The sequence below is a fragment of the Chionomys nivalis genome, chromosome 19, assembly GCF_950005125.1.
Source record: "Chionomys nivalis chromosome 19, mChiNiv1.1, whole genome shotgun sequence".
Classification (NCBI taxonomy): domain Eukaryota; kingdom Metazoa; phylum Chordata; class Mammalia; order Rodentia; family Cricetidae; genus Chionomys; species Chionomys nivalis.
Genome location: NC_080104.1, coordinates 49,432,367 through 49,454,510, shown reverse-complemented (window position 1 = coordinate 49,454,510; position 22,144 = coordinate 49,432,367). Strand labels below are relative to the sequence as shown.

The 22,144-nt window shown below is 45.1% G+C and overlaps 1 protein-coding gene across 1 annotated transcript in view; it reads right to left on the bottom strand.

Moving 5' to 3' along the window:
* Positions 1-2,426: 2,426 nt before the first annotated feature.
* Ccdc6 (coiled-coil domain containing 6) overlaps positions 2,427-22,144 on the bottom strand; it is a 98,977-nt gene continuing 79,259 nt past the window's right edge. The window contains exons 7-9 of the mRNA XM_057751639.1: positions 14,907-15,007; positions 7,500-7,624; positions 2,427-6,530 (exon numbers count right to left, since the gene is read on the bottom strand). Coding sequence (XP_057607622.1) covers positions 6,327-6,530; positions 7,500-7,624; positions 14,907-15,007 — 430 coding nt within the window. The 3' untranslated portion in view covers positions 2,427-6,326. The remainder of the gene's footprint in view (positions 6,531-7,499; positions 7,625-14,906; positions 15,008-22,144) is intronic.

Sequence of the window (22,144 nt, the reverse complement as noted above, 5' to 3'; positions counted from 1 at the left end):
AGGTGCGCACCACCACTTCCGGTTTATGTGGCCTGGGGAAGAGAACCCAGGACTGTGTGCTAGCGGGACAAGTGTTCTACCCCTAAGCCACACGCCAGCTTCTGTCTTGCTTTTCTCATCCTCACAAGACTATTTATAGTTTAACACAGTTACACGGTAAACAAAGCTACAGCTTGAAGTCCATTGTGATCGGAACATTTACACTAAAGAAATTAGCAAGCAATATGAATCAGGGCTACTTTCAGAGAGGTAGGACTTTTGGTTCATTGCTTATTAGACATGGTCTCACAGTATAGCCCTGGCTGGTCTGGGGCTCTGACATTCTTCCGCCACTGACTCTCTAGTGCTGGGATTAAAAGCGTGCCCCAGAACACTCAGGAGAGCCGGGACTTTTAAAATGTCATTCTTTGGATCTCTTTATAATGCCAGACCTGCCTCAGGACAGTGGTAGCGCACACCTTTAATTCCAGCATTTAGGAGGCAGAGGCAGGTGGATGGATCTCTGTGAGTTCAAGGCTAGCCCAGTATACAAAATGAGTCTCAGGACAGTCAAGGCTACACAGAGAAACCCTGTCTCAATCCCTCCCCCCAACCCATACTACAAGAAACACATTAGATCATGATCTTCCTAAAGCTGAGATCCTTAACTACAGTTCACGCAGCAATCCCCAGCCACCCAACCATAAAATTTTTGTTGCTACTTCATAACTGCAATTTTGTTACTATTATGAGTTGTAATGCAAATATTAGTTTCCCAACAGTCTTAAGTAATCCAAAGGGGTCACAACCCACAGGTTGAGAACCACTTAGAGGATACTATAGCCACGAGAACAGAGAAACACTAATCCTACTTTATAGCCTGAGGTCCACAAGGAAGTTTCATTTACCAAAGTCCCCTGGGTACATTTGTTTTATGATTATTTGGATACAAGTCCAGGAATGTCTGGTCTATGCCTTTCTCCAAGGCAGGCTTTAATTTCTGTTCCTCTTTCCCATGAGCACACAAGAACTGGCTGTACTGGACTTCCCGTATTCAACCTATGCCCTTTCCAAGTAGGTCAGGACCTCAAGAGTCTGCAGGTCCATGCTTTAATAACTACAGTGGCGGGCAGACTGGCTCTGAAGAGGGCGGGGGCTTTCTGCTCTTCAGGTGCACCGACCCCTCAGCCTGCAATGACTGGGCAATAGCAGCCTTCCTGCACTTGACTTTTTCCAAGAGAACCAGCAATCTGTGATGAGATGGTTATTCCCTCTACTTCCCAGGCTACCTGATTTCACCATGGTGACTTGTGTCATTTGCTGGAATCCCTCACAAAGCACAGGGTGGGCAATTCATTTGCTGAATACCAAGATTCTGAAACACAGCACAGAAAACCTGGATGTAGAGAGGGAGGGTCCTTCTTCCCAGAGTTGCCTTTATTCAATGGGTAAAGGCGGTCCAGCTTCCACTGGAACGATGCTGAAGTGTGTTTTAAAGAACAGTTTTGTTACTGCCTTTTATTGCTTTTGTATATGTGTGTACTGAAGGGATGTGGAGGTCAGAGGGCAGCTTAACAGGAATTGGTTCTCTCCGATCACATGGGGTCTCAGAGTTCAAACGCAGGGTGTCAGGCTTACAGCAGATACATTTATCCACTGGGCGATCTCACTGGCCCAAGAGTAAACTTTTTAATAAATAGAATACATTTTTTAAAAAATACACTTACTGCCTACTACACACTGTAGTAACAATGCGTGCTGTTTACATAGGGTTGATGTCACAGGCTTATCCACACCAGGTCTATTACATACATGTCCAACACACGGCATTTCACAACAGCCTGGCTGTCCAGATCACTGTAGGCTTTCAGGCTGATGCATCATTCATTGACATGTCTTATGGTGCATGCCTGTGCATGTGGGCCCCATGTGACATTTTGGGAGGTAGCTTTCCTTTACACACACACACACACACACACACACACACACACACACACACACCTCTAGGTTTACTGTTTGAACTTGAAATATAGCATACTGGGGCAGCAAGTACTCTATAAAGGTTTAAAACCATGAGCCCTATCAGTGGTTAAGAGCACTGGCTGTTCTTTCAGAGAACCTGTGTTCAGTTCTTAGCACCACCTCCTCTAACTCTAGTTGCAAGGACTCCAATGTCCTCTTCTGTCTTTCACAGGCACTGAACACATGTAGTACATGGACATACGTGCAGGAAAAATACCCACATTTTTTTCCCCTCTTTAGTATTTATAAAAAAGAAAACCACAGTAGCCCCATTTATGCCACCTTCCTACGTTTACTTCCTCTGGATGTCTTTAGAGTTTATAATTGGATTTACTTTGAAAGTCTGCTGGAATCAACACCAAACAATGATCGCTTCCAACTCAAAAGACCAGAAAGAAGGAGAGGGAAGTTTATGGTTCAAGAGGTACATTTTAAAAAATTATCTTTATTTAGGTTTTCTGAGTCAGCACATGTATTAAAGACTGATCAACATAAAGGAAATAAGACATTAACTGGACATCTTACGTCTCTCTAAACTCCGACAGAGAAGGTCAGGATTGCCACCGTTACCTGAACTCCAAGCTAGTCAAGTTGTACACAGGCTAGCAGAACGACACACAGAGCACACGGGTGTGCAGAGGCAGAGGACATGCTAGCATTTGGCTCTCCTCTCTTCCTTGCTGACATCTTCCCATTTGACAGTCTGCTGTCTTTCCAAATGAAGTCCCAAATAAAAGTCTGTGGAAACAACTCAGGGTGCATCTGACTGGACAGTCTTCTGAAGGAATGCATTCCAACCTGTGGCGCCTGCAACCTTTTTTTTTTTTTTAATTATTATTATTTTTTGCCAGGATGAAGTTCAGATCAAGATGCACAATACAATCTGATGATGGTGAGGATCGAGTCAAACAGCAAAGTTGAGCAGTAACCCAAGTTAAGGCATGAATGCACACACGCACACGTGCACACACACAGCACCCATGCTAGCACGCACAGAGGATCCCACGGATCACTCAAGGAGAGGCGACCTGGGTGTGGCCAGCAATCACAACTGCTGAGCATTCTGGAAAATGCTCCCCAAAATGGTAGGCTAACACATTTTTATCAAAAAATTAAAAAAAAAAAAAAAACAACACCTAAAACTTAACAAAAAAACCCTAAGACTCTTTTAGTCTTTCCCAATGGCTCTTGAGAAGGAACCAGGGAACAACGTCAATGGCTGGCTCTTTAATCGTTGGAAATTGAAGCTTTACTACGCATGTCTTTGGTAGTCATCACTACAAGCTCTCAGCATTGGTTATCCTATGAGACAAGTACTAGACAGAAGGTAAAGTTACACAGGAAACTGTCTCCAACACTTTTAAAAAACACCCTTTCTGAAGCACGCATCGCTGCGCTTCTTCCTGTCTTCCTGGGTTTATCTTTAAGAGCAGAGCTTTGTACAGGGCAAGATCATGTCTACCCTACCCAACAATGGGGAATACACATTGCTTTCCTATAGCCGAAGGATCAACAAAAATTCACATTATTAATTACATCTGGTCGAATCAGAAGCCAATGACAAAGGCACAGCAGCATGAGGTGTCAAAGCCACATTCTGGTCACACATTCATTCCATGGTCACCCGCCATCTGTCTCCTTTCCAACCAACTAAGACGTATACATAAAATCCTAAACACTTCCACATTGGCCAAAGGTCTAGAAGTCTGTCTAGAAGGCCAGCACGCTTGACAAGAGAAAGCAGGTCAGAGCCCAGAGCCCAGAGGTGTGTGGACTGGGTTCTGTATGAAGGCGAGGGAGTCTGGGAAGAGACTCTCAACCTATTAGCAGCACAGTGGTACCCGAGGGTCTCTGTCAACACGACAGGAGGTGGAGCCACTGTTGCTCTCACCTGCTGAGGATGGCTACTGATTTTAATCCAGAGTCAGCCTGTGAGAGAAGGGAACTGAACCCCAAAGCGCCATGTCTGGCCCCAACCCACCTAGGACGGGTTTCCCGCAGTATGGAGGCTCCCGTCTCTGGGGGCTCAGCAGCTGCTTCTCTTTCCTATTACTGCTGGCTTCCAAAGTAACAAGAAGTATCCTAAATTCAGGTGTAGTGTTTGTTCTTTTAGTCTTGCTGCCTGCAGGGAGAAGCAACTGGATTATGCTAAAAAGTGCTGTTGAGGGGAACGTTTCGAGGGAAGGGATGGGTCTAGAGGAATCTGCGGGACACTGTCCGAGACAAGCATGAACGCCAAGAACCTAGCTGAGAGGCTCTGCGGGCCGCACGGCAGAGCCTTCACTTTTGCGCTTCTAGGAGGTAAGTATACTGATGGGCAGCGGAGGAGAGATCTTTACAGAACGGACTTGTGTGCTGGAGTATAAGCTGCGAGCCAGCAGTGCTGAAATCTACAATCCCAGAGAAGTCTTGTAAACGCATACCAAATTTCTCTCGCAAGGAAAATAAAATAAAAAAAACTCAAGACTGTACCGTGAAGGAAGAATTCTTCTGCCCTAGCCTCAGAATTTCCCTGGAATGGTCATGTACCAAGAGGGTCAGGGAGTTGCTGGAGAAATGCCCGGGTTTAGTCTGACATTGAAAACCTACCGCCTTGACAGCGCCAGCCTCCAGCCCGGGTCTGATAACGGCACCATGGCCGGTACATCACACACTCTCACACTCACACACACACACCTTAAAAATAAAACTTTCACAGACCGACAGTTTCTTCCTGGTCGTCGGAGGGTAACATTCTCAGTGTAGGGGTGGAAGAGAAGAGGTGAAAGGTCCTACGGTGGTTCTTGTCCTCAAGTTCTTAAAATGCCATCAAACACTATCATCCCATAACGCCTTTTTCATTCTGTTAACTCTTAAATATGCATTCAAAGGCAAAAATGGAGCTTCCTAGGCTGTACAATATTAAATATCTACAATGTCACCAGGGTATTTCCTTGTTCTCGGGAGTGTGTTCCGTGAGGAGTCGCTATTGGAGATGGCTGTGACAAACATGAACTCTTAAAAATGACTGATAAATTAATTTTCAGTTCTCTGATTATATCCAACAGATTCACGTTTCTCATCATAAAATATACATTCTCTAGTAAGTTATTTTCATCCACGGCATATATAAATATGCAAACACAGGCAGGAAAAAAGCACTTGACTACGAAAGCACAAAGTAACGGCTGACAAACAGAAACGAAGGTGGTAACAGAGCCACTCGGTGTTCCACCCAAGTGATTTGTGCTGAATGAATGGCAATCGTGTTCAGAACCTCCTTGGTGCTCTCCTGGCTTACTTACGATGGGTACCGTGAGTTGCCAGCAAGGCCAATGAGCTCCTTTGCTGGCTACGCTTCTTCTCTGTCAAGTGCCCCTTGGCCATCACACTAAGATGTCACCTACACTTAGTATTTCCTAAGAGCATTTTGTACCTGGGAAATACCTGTTCACCCTGGCTCAGGACAGCACAAAAGAATGGAAGGGAGGGGGGGTCACCATTTCGGCTCTATTACAACCTCATGGCCCCTGTAGCAGAGCTCCAAGACAGCATTGGAGTCAGCCATCAAGATCACCAGAGGGAAGGCATCTACCCGCTCATGGCAGAGGAGACCAGCTTAGGTGGCTTAACTTGGAGGAGAAAGGAAAAAAATCGCATCTCAACGGGCGATAATTCCCACCCCACGCAGGGGGAGAAGCTACAGCTGTGTGATTTGTTTCTGTAGGCTGCTTTACAAGAGACAATTTACATCAAAAACAACCTGTAAAAAGTGTGTCTGTAGAGAGCTCTACACTAGACATGTTGTGGGCACTGATCCATCTCACTTCCGATCCTATACTCAGAATTGGGTTTGCAAAGGTCTGAACTGTAGTGCTCGACTCTTGTGATAGTTTGGTAAACTCCCTTGTGAGCTGGTGGACGAGGGTTACTAACAGCTTAGTAATTTCCTGCAAGTTCACAGAGGAACAATCTAAAACAAGATTTCCCTTCCTATTTTACAGACCTAAAAGCCAAGAAGAGAAGCCCTGGGGCCGGGCGTAGGGTGTAGGGTTTTGCACACTGCTTCTTATGACCAAATACCAGATAGCAATGTTCCAGCCGGGGAATGACGGGCACAGAGATTCAAGTAAAACACCGATGGAAAGAAGTCGTCTGGTTAGTGTTGTAGACCCACAACACTGGCTGCGTTTCCGACGAACATTCACGACACTACGAGGAGGGCAGCTAGACAACCTCAGTGCAAACACATCAGATCCAAATATGCCAGGAAGGAAGCCTTTGGCGTTGAGAAGGCGGCTCCATCAGACGAGTCCCGACTTGAAATTCTGACCTAAGCTCATGCATTAAGGCTGGGAGGAGGGGTGCACCAAATGCTGCTGCGAGGACTGGGCAGGCTGCGAGGAGGTGGCTGCCGTGGGGACCGCGGGCTGCATGGGGGGCGGAGGCGGTGGCGGAGGTGGCTGGACTGGGCTCTGTGTGTTGGGAGATGGAGGAGGCGTGGGCCTTTTGAATTTATCAGGACTGCTGCTTCTCCGTGGCGACGGCCTCTGTAGGGAGGACACAGGGATAGCAGGTCAGTTTGGGATATCAGTTCAAGTCCAACGAAGTCAGAATCGGGGCTGAGGATGGAACCTAGGCCAACAAGGGTCATAGAAGCCATGGGTTCCTTCTTTATCATTAGTGGTTCCTGAACTAGCTGAGACAACATAAACAAGGTAGTGTTCATCATACCTACACCTGTGAAGAAGATACAAAAATGATAATACATCTTTCATAGTCAAACACTCAGGGTCCTTTTAATGAAACAAAATAATAATAATAATAATAATAATAATAATAATAATAATAATAATAATAATAATAATAAAGATGCCATATTATCCCCTTAAACACTGTCACTCGTGCGCCCTCATTCCCCTCCACTATTCGGCTTTTTCTCACATTCTGAGGGATCCCAGGACAACACCTTCTGTCTTTACAAAACACCCTTCAAAGTTCAGAAGACTTGGATGGGCGCCCCATGTAATTTCACAGAGGAGGCTCTTTGAATTAGTTTCTCTCCTCCATCCTATCCTCACGTTCTTCTTGTTCTCTCAGCCAACTGCACATCCACATATGTAGGGCTACTCTCCCAAGTGGAGCGCGAGAGCCGGAAGAACTTGACCCTCCTGAATCCAGGAGAGAAAAATAAATCTGGAAGTCAGGGCAACGTTTAGGAAGGCCACTGAGGGTCAGTGAACTGCAAAGGCATTGAGAATCGGTATTTTTGGCGATTATGGAAACGACCGACAATGCTTTATGGCACTGAATCAGTGAAGACATTGTCCAGAGTTCCAATTACATTTCATAGTGGGCAATTTTCATAAAAGATGAGTCTCTCCATCTGGGGGATACGAGTTTCCACACCAGAACTCTGTGTCCAGAGGGAGAAGTGACCCAAGACACAAGGTGGCAAAGGCGGGCGGCAGCCGCACTCAGTCACTGAGGAGGTGCCTGCGCCCAGCAAGGACACTTACTGTGATGCCGTGAGAGGCTCCCATGTGCTGAACGTGGAGGCCTGGAGAGTTGTAGTAAGACATCCCGGCGCGGGTCAATGAGGTTGGCGGCGTGAAACCAACTGTATGACTCGCGTACGAAAGACCTAGAACACAAACAAGGGCAACGAGGTTCAGCACTATTTGTAGCCGGATTGTCTAGAATGCTCTAGAGAACTTTTCAATAAAAACAGACGTGCAAAGGTGTGGGGCCACTCAGTGGGCACGGTGGGTAGCAAGGGGCATAAAAACAAACAAACAACTATCGAGCACAGGAGTGGAACAGTAATCTCAGACATGAACGTGGTCGTAGTCCACACCAAATGACCCTTCAGATGGTGGCCAAGAGCTGCAGAAAGGATGACAAGAATGGTCTCTTCAATAGTGTTGGGAAAACTTCATATCCACAGGGAAAACAAACAAACAAACAAACAAACAAACATACATACACTGTGGAATAGTTCTTTACCCAGGCAAAGATGTGTTACATCTGTCTCTGCTGCAGAATATTACTTTAACTATGTGAAGGTGCACTGTGTTTGTTTTTGCTTGATTTAACCAAGTAAAGATGTGTTGCTGTTTCACCTTGCCTTCCTAAGGTGCCTGCCTGGTCTAATAAAAAGGTGAAGGGCCAATAGCTAGGCAGGAGAGGAATGGGCAGGGCTAGTGCTCAGAGAGAATAAGGAGGAGGAGAAAGCTAAGAGTGAGAGAGAAGAGAAAAGGAGAAGAAAACAAGGGAAAGAGAGAGAGGGACACGCCCGGAGAAACCCGGCAGCCACCAGCCAGGCAGACAAAGCAACAACGGAAGATATACAGAAAGAAAGAAACATCAAAAGCCTGAAGTAAGATGTAGACGACGAGAAACAGGTTAAGTTATAAGAGCTAGTAGAGCAAGCATAAAATAAGACTGAGCATTCAAAACTAGTAAGAAGTTTCCATATCATGATTTGGGAGCTGGGTGAGTGGCCCAAGAGAAAGCCTGCTACCAACCAGCAAACACCTTTTACGTTACACCACACACAGCATCCAAGGGACTATGAAGCCGCAGGGCATGCCTGTGTTTTACCAGTGGGTAAAACCTGCAGTGTGAAAAGAGCCTACCAGCCCACCAGAGGCAGAGCAGACAAAGGAACCAGGGACACAGATGGTTGAGTACTGTTGTTACAAAGCGGGAAATCCTGCCTTACGCACGAGCCCAGGGAGCATTACGCCAAGTGGAACCAGTCACAGAGCATAGTGATATTTTATTTACGCTTTAATAAATAAAGCTTGCTTGAAGATCAGTGGGCAATACTAAGCCACTAGAGACCAGGCAGTGGTGTCACACACCTTTAATCCCTGGATTTGGGAGACAGAGGCAGATGGATCTCCGTAAACTCAAGGTCACCCTGGGCTACAGAAGATCAATGCAGAAACCGATACAGGTAGCTCACACCTTTAATCCCAATATTAGGGAGTCATATGTCTTCAACCCCAGCACTAAAGGGGAATATAAGAAGGGATGAAACAGAGGCTCAGAGCTCAGTCTGCAATCGCCCAGCCTTGGTAGAGGTGAGACTTTTCCAGTGGCTTGGCTATTTCGCTTTTCTATCCTCAGCTTGAGCCCCAGTATCTCTCCTCTGGGTTTTTATTACTCATGCAACAACAGAGCGACAAAATCAGCACAGCTCCATGTATACGTGAAATCTAAAATGACAGAGCAGACACAGGAGAATGGTGGCTTCCAGGGGCCAGGAAGGAGGAAAGAAAGGCGAGCTCTGCTGCTGAGTCAGCGTGAGGTTTCGGCATAGCAAGACGCAGAGACCTGCCAGAGAGCACTGACTGCGCCCCACAGGTAACAGTAGTACTGTACACTCAAAGAGAGGGCAGACCTCAGGCTAAGTGCTCGCCATAGCTTAAAAAAGTCAAGCCCTGCAGTTCATCCCTTTACAGAATAGGAATATAGAAAAACCAAGGGGGAAATAAGAAAAGGGTGAAAATCAAATGTAAAGAAAAGGAAGAGAAGCCGGGCAGTGGTGGCGCACACCTTTAATCCCAGCACTCGGGAGGCAGAGGCAGGCGGATCTCTGTGAGTTCGAGACCAGCCTGGTCTACAAGAGCTGGTTCCAGGACAGGCTCCAAAACCACAGAGAAACTCTGTCTCGAAAAACCAAAAAAAAAAAAAAAAAAAAAAGGAAGAGAGATGATACCAGTAATAATTATACAGGAGAACTGTGTGTGCATGTGTGTGTAAGCGTGTGCATGTATACAAACTTCGCAACCTGAAAATGTCTGCTACAGGATACAAAAGCCCCATACATGCCAATGTCCCTAAAAGACACCAAGAAAGTAACACCTATCAGGGCTGAGGAGGTGGCTCAATTGGATGAGGATTGCATGAGGATTGCCCGGGTAACATGCCAGGAGGGTCCCTGGGGCCTGCCAGTCAGACAGCAGGGCTGAATTGGTGAGCTTCAGGTCAATGGGAGACACTACTTCAAATCAAGATGGACATGCACTCCTGAGGGATGATGCCTGAGGTTGTCCTGGGGGTCCAATTAGCCCAATTTGAAATACTCAGAGTGATTAACTGTGGACAGTCTAAGAAGCCCTAGAGAGCTGTACGGAAGCTGCACTGGTCTGGGCAACATTGACGTACCATCAATCCAGTACTTTACACCTTCACTCCTAGTGTCTAAATGGAAACACTGCACAGGGCAGAGCCTTGTGGTGGCTTCAGTGTGTCCTGTCCACACTTCCACCACAGGTTCGTGAACACTTGGTCCCCAGCAGATGGCACTGTCTGGGAAGGCTGGGACCCCTGAAGAGGTAGGGCCTCAGAAGGTGGGAGTAAGGTTTATACAGTGCAGCCTCACTTCCAGACTGCTCCCTGCCCGTGGATACAATGTGCCCAGCTGCCTCAGGCTCTTGTCCCCATGTTCTTCTCTGACGGGACTGGCTGTAACCCACCCTTTGCCCCTCAGGCTACTTCCTGTCAAATGTTTGGCCATAGTGTAACTAACAGAGTCATAAAAATGGATGAAGTAAAAACACTATTGGAAAAGGATTTGGACAAGGACTGCTGTCACCGACTTCTTCTTCGAGGCTAGAGGCGGCTAAAGGCCAAGCTTTATCAACTATTGCTGCCCTGCATTAGTGGGGACAAGATACACCGAGTGAGTATCTACAGGACTTTTCTGTGCCTTTCAGATCAAATGCTCAGAGCTTATTTCCTGACTTGACGATGTCAGAGGCACTTTTTGACAGATTTCCCATCTCCGATTGATTTTTTGACTTGCATTCACCAAGTGGTGCTCTGTGATGAAGTCATTTAGATCAAAGCGATCGTTTAATGTGATGTTTATGATGCGCTGAGATTGAAGAGGTCATCTTCAAATAACAGCCTGGAACAAAACTCCAATTCTGCTTCTTATGAAAGTAATGGTGAGACTGGGGGTGGGAACGAGGATGTCCCACCCAGAGGTACAATAGCTGTCCATGGGCCCAAGGTCTGGGTTCAGTCCCCATCACCAAGAAAGAAAGAAAAATAAAAAACAAATGAATAAATACCTTCAACCCCCACCCCGCAAGAAAATCCAAGATACATTTAAAAGAAAATGACTCCTTAATTTTAAAGAGTGCTCAAAGAATCTCTTGATTAAGAATACTCAGTGGTTGAGAGCACTGGCTGCTCTTGCAGAAGAGCTGGGTTTGATTCCCACCACCCACATGGTGGCTCATAACCATCTATGAAAGGGAGACACAACCCCCTTTTCCTGACCTCTGAGGGAATCAGGTATGCATGGAATGCACACACACATATGCAGGCTAAAAATTCATACACATAAAAACATAAAATAACATTAAAAATAGATTCCTTATTTACTAGATTAATTTTTCTAGAGAATAATTTTAATTATGTTAAACCATTAACCATGAATCTTCAAAGTCTATTTCTTGTCCGTCCGTCCGTCCATCCATCCACCCACTCTTTCTCCCCTTCTGATGCTCTAGGCCAGTAATTCTCAACTGTGAACACCAAGCCCTCTGACTCTAAACCTAACCCCAACCAAATCAATCAATCAATCAATCAATCAATCAATCAATCAAGGGAATTCAGGGCAGTGATGACAATCTTCCATCTGGCACTGAGCCACAAAGACGTATCATTTCATCTCATTGTGCTATAAATCCCACCACGAGCAAACCTGACTGCTGTGACACCCTCAGATGACTGAAAGGCCTCAATAAGTTATCGGTGTATTTTCTTTTAACTGTCTTCCCCGGGCCCTATTGATTATATAATATTAAGTCAGGGGATCTTATTTTTTATTCTCTCTTAAATCTGAATAACCATGCATCTCACCTTTTGGCCCAGGAATACATTAGAGGATAAACAGTAACAACAGCAACTAACCCTTGATGAACCTGGAAATCTGCACACAGAGGCTGCTAAGCAGAAAATAGTCAGCACAGCTTAAGGACAGGGACACATTGTAAGAATTTCAATGGGAGAGATCAGAGTGTCCCCAAACTGCTAGGGAATAACACCCTGGGAAGTACTGCGGTTTCTGATGCCCACTGCTGAGGGTCATGGCTGTCCATGGTGTTTATTGGTCACACTGTCCTGGCTTTGGTACCTGGGGCTCTTGAATCTCTGTCATATCCTTCACAGGTCCTTACTGGTCACACTGTCCTGGCTTTGGTACCTGAGGCTCTTGAATCTCTGTCATATCCCTCCATAGGTCCTTACTGGTCACACTGTCCTGGCTTTGGTACCTGAGGCTCTTGAATCTCTGTCATATCCCTCACAGGTCCTTACTGGTCACACTGTCCTGGCTTTGGTACCTGGGGACTCCTGACTCGCTGTCACAGCCTTACCATTATTTCTGAGAAATTCTTCACTTTGCAAAGATGTCACACACCCATTTTTCCAAGTGGCCCAAGTTCCTTTTAACTGAGAACGAAGACAGAAACCAAATCTGACTTCTGGATGCACTCACAACTGTTATTGGGGACACAAAGCTGTTTTTAGGCCTAGTTACTGCCCATTCCTGATTCAGACACATCCAAACAAGCTATTGAGAAGATCTTGGTACCATTATACAAATGCAGTAAGATTGCCTTGCAAAAATTTCAACAACAGAAATACTATTCGAAACCAAACTCTCACACTTGCTGGCCCCGCCCCACCATTCAATGTCTGCAGTATTTTTTCTGATCATTTAGAAATGACATGCCTCTAAAAATTGTTAGCTTTAAGCAAAAATAAAATATTAAATTACACTCAACATGAGTTTGCATTTCTGCCTCCTACTAAGTAACCCTCCCCCATTACAATCCTGACTTAAGTCTTCCTTTTATGCCAATAAATCAAAAGATAAAAAGAGACCTTTATCATGGTGATAAAAGTGGAGAGGCAGCTAAGAGAGGCTTTCAGGGACAGACTTAAGGCCACTGGAGACTAGAGGAAGGGATTCTGATGTGGAAGTCCCCTCTGTGTGCTATGATTACCATTAATGAATAAAGAAACTGCCTCAGACGGTTGATAGGACAGAACTTAGGTAGGCAGGAAGGACTGGACGGAATGCTGGGAGGAAGAAAGGCAGAGAGAGAGACACCATGGAGCCTTCAGAGTCAGACATGCTGAATCTTTGCCTGTAAGCCACTGCCACGTGGTGATACACAGATTAATAGAAATGGGTTAAATTAAGATATAAAAGTTAGCCAGTAAGAAGCTAGAGCTAATGGGCCAAGCAGTGTTTTAATTAATACAGTTTCTGTGTGATTATCTCAGTTCTGGGCGGTCAGGACAAACAAGTGGCCTCCTCCTAACAGGATTCAGATTTGGGAACATCTTTTGGCAAGACACAAGGAACAATGGCCAGCCACACTGTTCATCTTGGATAGGAATTGCTGGCCGTCCTTGGTCTCCTCTCTCTAACAGTTGCCACCATGTGGGAGACTTGTTCTCTTTAGCTTTGAGTGTCTCCTTTGAAGAGGGAAAGGGGGTAGGGAGCTAGAGAGATGGCTCTGTGGTTAGAGCACTGGCTGCTGTTCCAGAGGACCTGACGTAAATGCCCAGTACCCCAATATGGTGGCTCACAGTCAGCTGCAACTCTCATCTCAGGGACCCAGTGTTTCCTTCTGACCTCCGAGGGCACTGCTCGCACGTGGTACACAGACACAGCAAAATAGTAATATTAATAATATCATCAAAAGTCACTGTAGTGCTGGCCAGATCCCAAACTGATAGAGCCAAGACACTTGTGCCACACTGTCCTCATTGCAGTCGCTCGAGAGTATCATGTCCTCTTCATCATCCTTAAGGGAAACCCTTGCTTCGACCATGATAGCCGACAAAACTAACCACAGTGCTCACAAAGCCTCTGCAAGGCCACCCTTACTGTGCCACTCCTCCAACCTGGTGTCACCCCGCGGACTTGTCCCTCAACTCTACCTGCAGCTTGTTCATCGGGTAGCACATAAACAGGAGTGTGCCAGTGCCAGTCTCTGTCTTCCCCTGCCCCACTACCCCTGCCAACCACCCTTGGTCCCACTTCCTCCTCATCCCTTGAGGGTGGAGCCTGTACTTGATCCACCAACACTGGAGTGCCAGGCAATGCTGGTGCTGGGCCTGGGACACTGAGGAGTATTTTGGGGGTCAGGTGAAGACATTCATGATGGGAAACAAAGCAGAAGGAACAGCAGCAGCTGCCTTGCTTCTTTCTGGCCTTCCAGGTCTGGTTCACATATCACTAATGTATCAAGAGGCAGCTCAGGCCAGGAGCTTGATGGTGGACATGGAAGCCCATCCTGGCCTCTTCTTGGCCCAACAAATGAGAGCTGGTAACCCAAGAAGGGCAGCTTCTTCTATTTTCACAAGTGAAGAAGGATGCCTAAGTACCACTGGAAGCAGGAGCACAGTGAAAGGATCCACAAAAGACACATGGTAAAGCATCTTGGAACTCTACCCAGGGACCCTGCCCATCCTGAGACTAGTCACACACAGTCTTCTAGAAAGGGGTTCTGAGGTCAAACCTAGGTTAAAAAATAATCTATACGTAAAGCTCAGTGAACACTGAGGAAGAGGGAGATATCGATGATGTGAAGCCCTCAAAAATAAAAGTTGAAAGAGAAATAAGAATAAAGTAGTAATAACCCCCCCCCCCACAGTTCTCATGTTTAAGATCTTCAAGCCAACACTCAGTACTGACAGTGACTTATTTTTGAAAAACACAAAATAGAAGAGAACATAACCAGGGGCTGTCGATTAAACATGCCAGAAGAGCAGGCTGAAAAATCGGTGGGGAGCACTTGCTAAACCCGTGTGAGGCCCTGGGTTCAATCCCCACCCCCTAGACACTGCCCGGAAAGCAGTTACACTGTGGTTGCAGAGGTTACACTCACCGGGTGATATAGGCCTGCTGGAACTGGGAGAAGGCGTGTAAGGGATTGGGCTGGACACAGTGCGAGGTCTTAATCCTTGTGCTGACATCTCATTAAAATACCTAGAAGAAGAGAGGAGGAGGGAGTTGAAACAGCCGTGTTCAAGTAGTCCCTAGAAGACATCCTAGCCGCAAAGGTGTGACCACACAATCTGAGGTCAAAACCCAGGGAGTTGGTGAGGGTGGACCCAGGGGACATTACGAGTGCAGACTCCTGGATCATAATGCTCCAGGTTGACAGAGGCCTGTCATAGCCATGCCACACATCAGAGAGGACCAGTCTTGAAGAAGTCCCTTCAGTGATCCCAGAAGCACAAAGACCTCTATGCTGAAACTGCTATTTGAAGCTCAAAACTAAATAAGCTCACCAATATTTAAGTTATCCCATTAAGTTTAAAGACACATATGCCCTCTGGGGCTGAGTGCCATGTGTTTGCAAGGCAAGCTTTACATAACAGATGGTCACGCATTAGAATTTCACCGACGACAGCAACACCTTCGGTGGGTCACGCTCAGCCACACTGTGCTGAGTCTCCGAAGTCACGCCAGTCCTGAACGTGCTCAAGCGAAGTCATCAGGACCAGAGTGCTGATGGGAGAGAATTTCTGCTTGACAGGCTTCCTGACAAACCGCCCTCCCTGGCCTTAAAAGTTAAACAGACCTGTACTTTCATCCCAGAGCACAGTCAGCCCTGGTGTTAATTCACACGAGGAGGAACTAACATGACCATTTCCCAGCACAGATCCTGACTGACACACAGCTCAGTTAGATGCCGGCCTCTTTGTCTTCTTCCCCTCTTAGAACATCTCACCACAGAAATACCAGGTAGGCCCTTTCCTTGTACGGCATGCAGGCAGGTGGTTACTATCACCCCTTTAAGTGGTCTTAAGTGCCTGAAGTTTTCTCTCCCCGAGATTCACCACATTGTTAGCGGTCCTTGGAGGCCGAGTGGTACTTAATCAGGCAACTCCACTGTACCTGGAGTAATTTATGAACAAATAAAAGCAAGGCTGGGGATGTAGCTCAGCTGGCAGAGTGCCTGCCTGCCAAGCATGGAGCCCTAGGTTGTGCCTCCATGCACCTGTAATCCCAGAACTCTGGGGTGGACCCAGGAAGGTCAAAATCCAAGGACAGCTCAGGACTGCACGAGAGCCTGCCTAAAAGCAGATGAAAAACAACAAAAATGAAGTAAAATGCCAAGTGTGGCGGTGTACGCCGTTAATCTGAGCACTTGGGGAGGTGGAGGCAGGTGGATCTCCGTGAGTTTAAGAGCAGCCTGGTCTATAGAGAAGGTCCAGGGCAACTAGGACTGTTATAAAGAGAAACCTTGCCTAGAATAGATAGATAGATAGATAGATAGATAGATAGATAGATAGATAGATAGATAGATAGATAGATAGATAGATAGATAGATAGATAGATAGAGTTGAGTAAGTAAGACAGACTTCCGCAGTAAGCATTAATCCACCTGGACGTGTGAAGGAGCCACGCTTCAAGAATGCTTCCCTTCCTGAGGCCCAGCCTAGGAGTTTTGTACTCCAACCCCAGTCTCCTCTGAGTCTTCAAATATGTACTAAACTATCCAGTGAACTGCTTTGCGTTTGGGCCGACATTTTCAAACCATTTTCCTGAGAATGAGAAACTGTGCAGAACAGATGCATGAAGCTCAGAAGCAAAAATCAAAGTTCTGTGGCACAATCTCGAGAAAAGAAGTAATTCTTTAAGGGAGGAAGCCGGGAGACGTTTAAAAGGGGAAAACTTGTTTTACTTCTGCAACTTTCAATTATAACTTGTCATTTTTTTTTTTTTTTAATCAATTCTCTTGAAAGCATCGAGGGGCATGGTTGGGAAGCTTTGGCAGGCCTCTGGTCTAAATTTCCCTAAGAATCAGAGGCAGAGAGCTGAATGTATCCTCAGCAGACAGCACTTCTCACAGAACAGACCCTAGCTGGCAAGCCAGGTCTCACAGCGAGGGTGCCCATCTGTCTCAGGAGGCTCCGTCTCCCCTTTACGCTGAGATGTGGCCCATGGGAAGCCAGACCTCACCTGGTCAGAAATGGTCTGTGTCAGGAGAAGGCTAATTCCATAAATTAGCTGTAAATGCTGCACACCCAAAGTCCTTGTTCTATTTTGACTTGTTAGTTATCTTAATGACTTCCTTACTCACAAGCACAGAGGAGGACATAAAGGAGGAGGGTCAAAACGAGGTACAGATACAGAAACCAGCTGTTCTGGTTACCCGTATGATGCTTGTTTCAGCATAGGAGACAAGGTAAGTTGGAGCTAAAGACATAGACAACATTTAGTAAAATCACTGCAGAGCTAGGGAAGAAAGGGCCACGCAGATGGAAAAGGCATACTGAAAAAAGCACCTCGTACATCCTATAGTCGAGACACCGAGTACACAGAAAAAAGAAATTAACACTGACACAGAAGAGAATCAAGTCACAGAGAAGAGGAAACCCATCAGAGAGCAGCAGACTATTCAAGAGAAATTCTAAAAATCAGAGAGGACATACAAGCTCTGAAAAACGGTTAACCACCAAGCCAGATTATTATTATACCTAGCAAAACTATTCCTTTTAGTTGACAGAGTTTTCATTATAAACACAAACTAATTTATAATCAATAAACCAGCACTATAAAAGATACCTGAAGGAATTCTACATAGCAAAGACAAAAGAAAAAAAACATAGTCATTAGGCTACAGTGAAGAATGAAGTATGTACTAGAACACCAAACAAGCAAACGGAGATCTTTGCAAGTCAAAGTGCCAAAGGTTATAGAATCTACAATTGTCAGGAAGGCACGAACACCTTTCAATATTAACTCTAAATGTTAATAGCCCCAACCATCCAAACAAAGCACACAAGAGGAGTAAATTAGATTAAAAAACAGAAGCCAACTGTCTGTTGCCTACAAGGCAACATATCTTACCCGCAAAGCCAAACAGAGCATCAAGGAAAAGGGGAGGAAGAGACATTCTAAGGCAACAGAACTTGAAATCAAGTTGAAACATCTGGCAAAGTGGACTTCAACGGAGAACAAGTCAGGAGAGGTAAAGAGGATGAGCGCAGTTTCATAAATATAAACACCACAGGTGTAAACACACACGCTTAGGCAGTATCGGGAGACTTCCGTTCCCATGCTCACCAAGCAACAGGGCATCCGGACCAAAACAACTAACAAATATCAGAGTGAGACATCGCAGATCAAATGGATTTAAACAAATATCTAAGATGATTCCACTCAAACAGTGCAGGATACACATTCTCATGGCAGCCTATGGACCCTTCTCCAAAATGGGTCGAAACTGAGGATCAAAGCAAGTCTTAAGAAAGTTTAACTAATTCTTGCGTTCTGTTTGCACTGGAACAAAGCTAGAGATTAGCAATGAGAGAGACCACAGAACACAAAAGGTCACACAGAGTAAACAACACAGCACTGAATGATGAATAGGTCATAGAAGAAGTCAGGAGGGAAATTAAAAATTCCCAGAATTCAATGAAATCAAAAACAGAGTATCAGAACTCAAGGAATACAATGAAAGTGTTTCTAAGAAGTTGACAGTTACAAACGCCCAGAGAGAGAGAGAGAGAGAGAGAGAGATCACAACTCAATAACTTAGTTATACACCTCAAGAGAAAGAACATGCCAAACACAAAACTCAACAGACAGAAATACCAAGAACAGGACAGAGGCTAATGAAATGGAAGTAATAACTACTAATAATAACCAATGAAACAAAATGTTGGTTCTTTGAAAAGGGAAGTTTGACAGAGCCTTAGCCAAACTAACCCAGAGACACCAATCAGACTCAGAGGACCATTAAAGCACAGTGTGAAAACCTATACTCTAGAACATTGACAAGTCTACAAGAAATTGATATATTCTGAAATACACACAACTTATCAAAATTAAATTGAGAAGATTAGCGTAAGCTACTTAGAACTTAGAGTTCATGCCAAGCAATGAGACTGACTTAGTAAGACAAAGTTTCCCAATTAAAAACAATTTTAAAAGTGCAGTCTCAGGAGGATTCACTGCTGAGTTCTACCCGACCTCCAGAGAAGCAACATCAAAGCTCTTCCAAGGGCACCATGAAAGAAGAAAGGGATGAACACAGCCATGTTCAGTTCGCACAGCCAGCATTGCTGCTACCCCAACCACATAAGGACCCAACAACAGCAGTCAATACCTTTCTGCTGGACTGCTGGGCAAGGATGCAAGGGATGCAAGGATGTTTCAACATACTCATAGCAATAAATACATCAGCAGTCTTTGATGTGGATGGAAATCGCTTCACCATGTCCAGAGTCCAACATCCTTTCACGATAAAAGACCTGAAGAAACTATGGGTGGGGGAGTATATCTCAACATAATAAAGGATATATGCAACAAACTGATAGCCGACATTACTCCACATGGTGGTCTATTATTTGTGTTTTAGTAAGTAAAGCTTGCCTGAAGCAAAGCAGCCACACTAGTCAGTCATATAGGCCAGGTTCAGTCCCAGCAGCCACACTAGGTAACCATAAATGCTGGGCGGTGGAGGTGCATGCCTTTAATCCCAGCATTAGAGAGGAATGTAAGGCGGGATGAGACAGTAACTCGCTCTCTAGTGGCTTGGCTGCTTTGCTTTTCTGATCTTCAGGTTGAACCCCAGTATCTGTCTCTGGGTTTTTAATATTTGTGCTACCATACTAAGTGGGAGAGCCTCAGATCATTGCTGCCCAAAGCAGAACTGTGACAAGGACACCCACTTTCTCCACACTTATTCATTATGGCCATGAAGTCGTGGTGGCTAGGAAGAAGCAGAAATAAAGAAATAAAATTGATTCAAATAAAGGAAGAAACCAAATGACTCCTATTTGTACAAATGATTTGTTATATAGATCTCAACAATGATAAAATTTAAAACTCTGAAAAAAAAAACCATTTGAAAAAGACGCCCCCCCCCCAAAATGGACGTTGTTTCCATTGGCATGAATATACAGAATCACTATAATGATATTTGCAGTCCTCATCTAAGTTCCAAAGGCATTCTTCATAGAAGGTGGGGGGGGGGGACCCTGACGTTGACATACAAGCAAAAAGACTCCAGAGAATCAAGGCAATCCCGAGCAGAAGGAACAGAGTTCACAGTGTCACTGTGTTTGATTTCAAGGTACACTACAGAGCCATACTAATAAAAACAGTAAGGCACATGGAAAAAACAGCAGATGGAGACTCAGATCCATGTAACCAACTACCTGGCTTTTTCTGAGAGAGGCACAAAAATACACACTGGAGAGTGGACAGCCTCTCTAACAACGCTGCTGAGAAGACTGGGTACCCCCACAGGTAGAATGAAACCTGTCTATAAAAATCAACTCAAAACAGATCAAAGACTTTAAAGACTTGAGAGTCTGAAGCTACTGGGGGAAACACTTTAAGACACAGGCATTGACTGGCAGAGACTTTCTGCAAAGAAAGACACAGCTCAGGAAATGCTATCAAGAACTGGTACACGGGATGCTATGAAATGGACAACCAATAGAAACAGTAACTGCTGAAGAAAATCTTTGCCAGGTACACATCAAACAGGCGGTTAATGACATCCAGAATAAGGAACTAAAAAGAATAAACACTAAAAAACCAAATAAGCCCATCAATACACAAGAAAATGAGATAAACAGTTGTTCTTAAAAGCTGAAGGACAGGCCAGCTGTGACGGGGCACGCCTTGCCTGTTTGAGGACAGCCTGGTCTACATAGTGAGCTCCAGGACAGGCAGAGCTTCCCAGTGAGATCCTATCTCAGAGAAAACTTATAAACGTCAACAAACTTATGAAAAAATGTCCAACATCCTTAGCTACCAGGAAAATTCCAGTCAAAACTATCCCGAGATTCTCACCCTGGCTAGAATGGTAGTTACTAAGAAAACAAGGAACAAATGCCGGTGCGGACGGGGATACGAGGAAGCCCTCATCGGCTGCTGGTGGGAATGTGGGCCAGGCCAACTGCTATCAAAAGCAGTAGGAGGGTTTCTTAAAAAAACAAAACAAAACAAAACAACAACAACAACAACAACAACAAAACCAGAACAGTCCTATGTCTCAGATATGCCGCTACCAGAGGGCTTTACGTCAGAGTCACAGCAATGCCTGTACATCTCTGCTCTACAGTTCTATGCCCAACAGCTGACTTACAGATTCTGCACAGAGGTCCGTACACAAGGGAAATGCAATGTGCCCAAGCCATGGAGCTTATGCAAGGGTAAAGAAGACAGAAACTAGGCTATTTGCTGAAATGCAGAGGCCACTGTAAACCAAAGCAGGTCAATTAAGCCAGACTCGGAGGCAAGGATCCCGTCTTGTCTTATTTGTTGGTTCTAGATTTCTTACATATACACAAAGCCATTTATATGTACACACCGGGCATGAAATCAGAAGGGGGGCTGAGGGATGGAAAGATGCCCAATCAGGTGGAAGAAAGTGGAGAAAGGGGAGGATGTGAAGTAAACGTGGTCAACACACATAATATACTTGAGAGAGACGGTCTCTAGGAAACTCAACACTGTTCAAAGCCCACCCCCACAGATCGTTCTGTACTTCTATGGCCTGATGCTTTCTTGATTGAGATTATAACAGCACAGTTACTTCCGAAGGACACAGATGCATATACGAGCTAAATACTAAACTCAGTGAGTTAAAAACAAAGACATCAAAACAGGAGGGGATGGATAGAAAGGGAGGGGAGTGATAGAGATTGAGAGTCATGGGGGATGAAAATGATCCAAATTTAATATACACATTTGAAATTATCAAGGAATTAAAAAAAAAAGCTTGGCACTGTGTACTGACAAAGGAGGAAACATATATATTCTAAAGGGGGAAAAAATCACTAAAATGTCAGCAATTCAATTAAAGAAGATTTGGAGGAAATCCTGCTAGATGTGCCCGTGGTATTTGTATCCAAGTATGTGAACTTATTTATTCCCGTTACCAGAAATAGGAACAGCAGCAAATGTATTTCTCAAGTACTTTGCTTACATTTAAATACCAATGCTGAATATTTAAAAACAAAACAAATGTCAGCTCTGCCTCCACTCCTCTCCCTCGCCCGCCATTCCGAAGGGCACTTTCTGCCCCAGGAGCAGAGTATCCGGTCCTGCCCATCTACAGCAAGCATGAGCTTCAGCGTGGGGTATTCATCACCA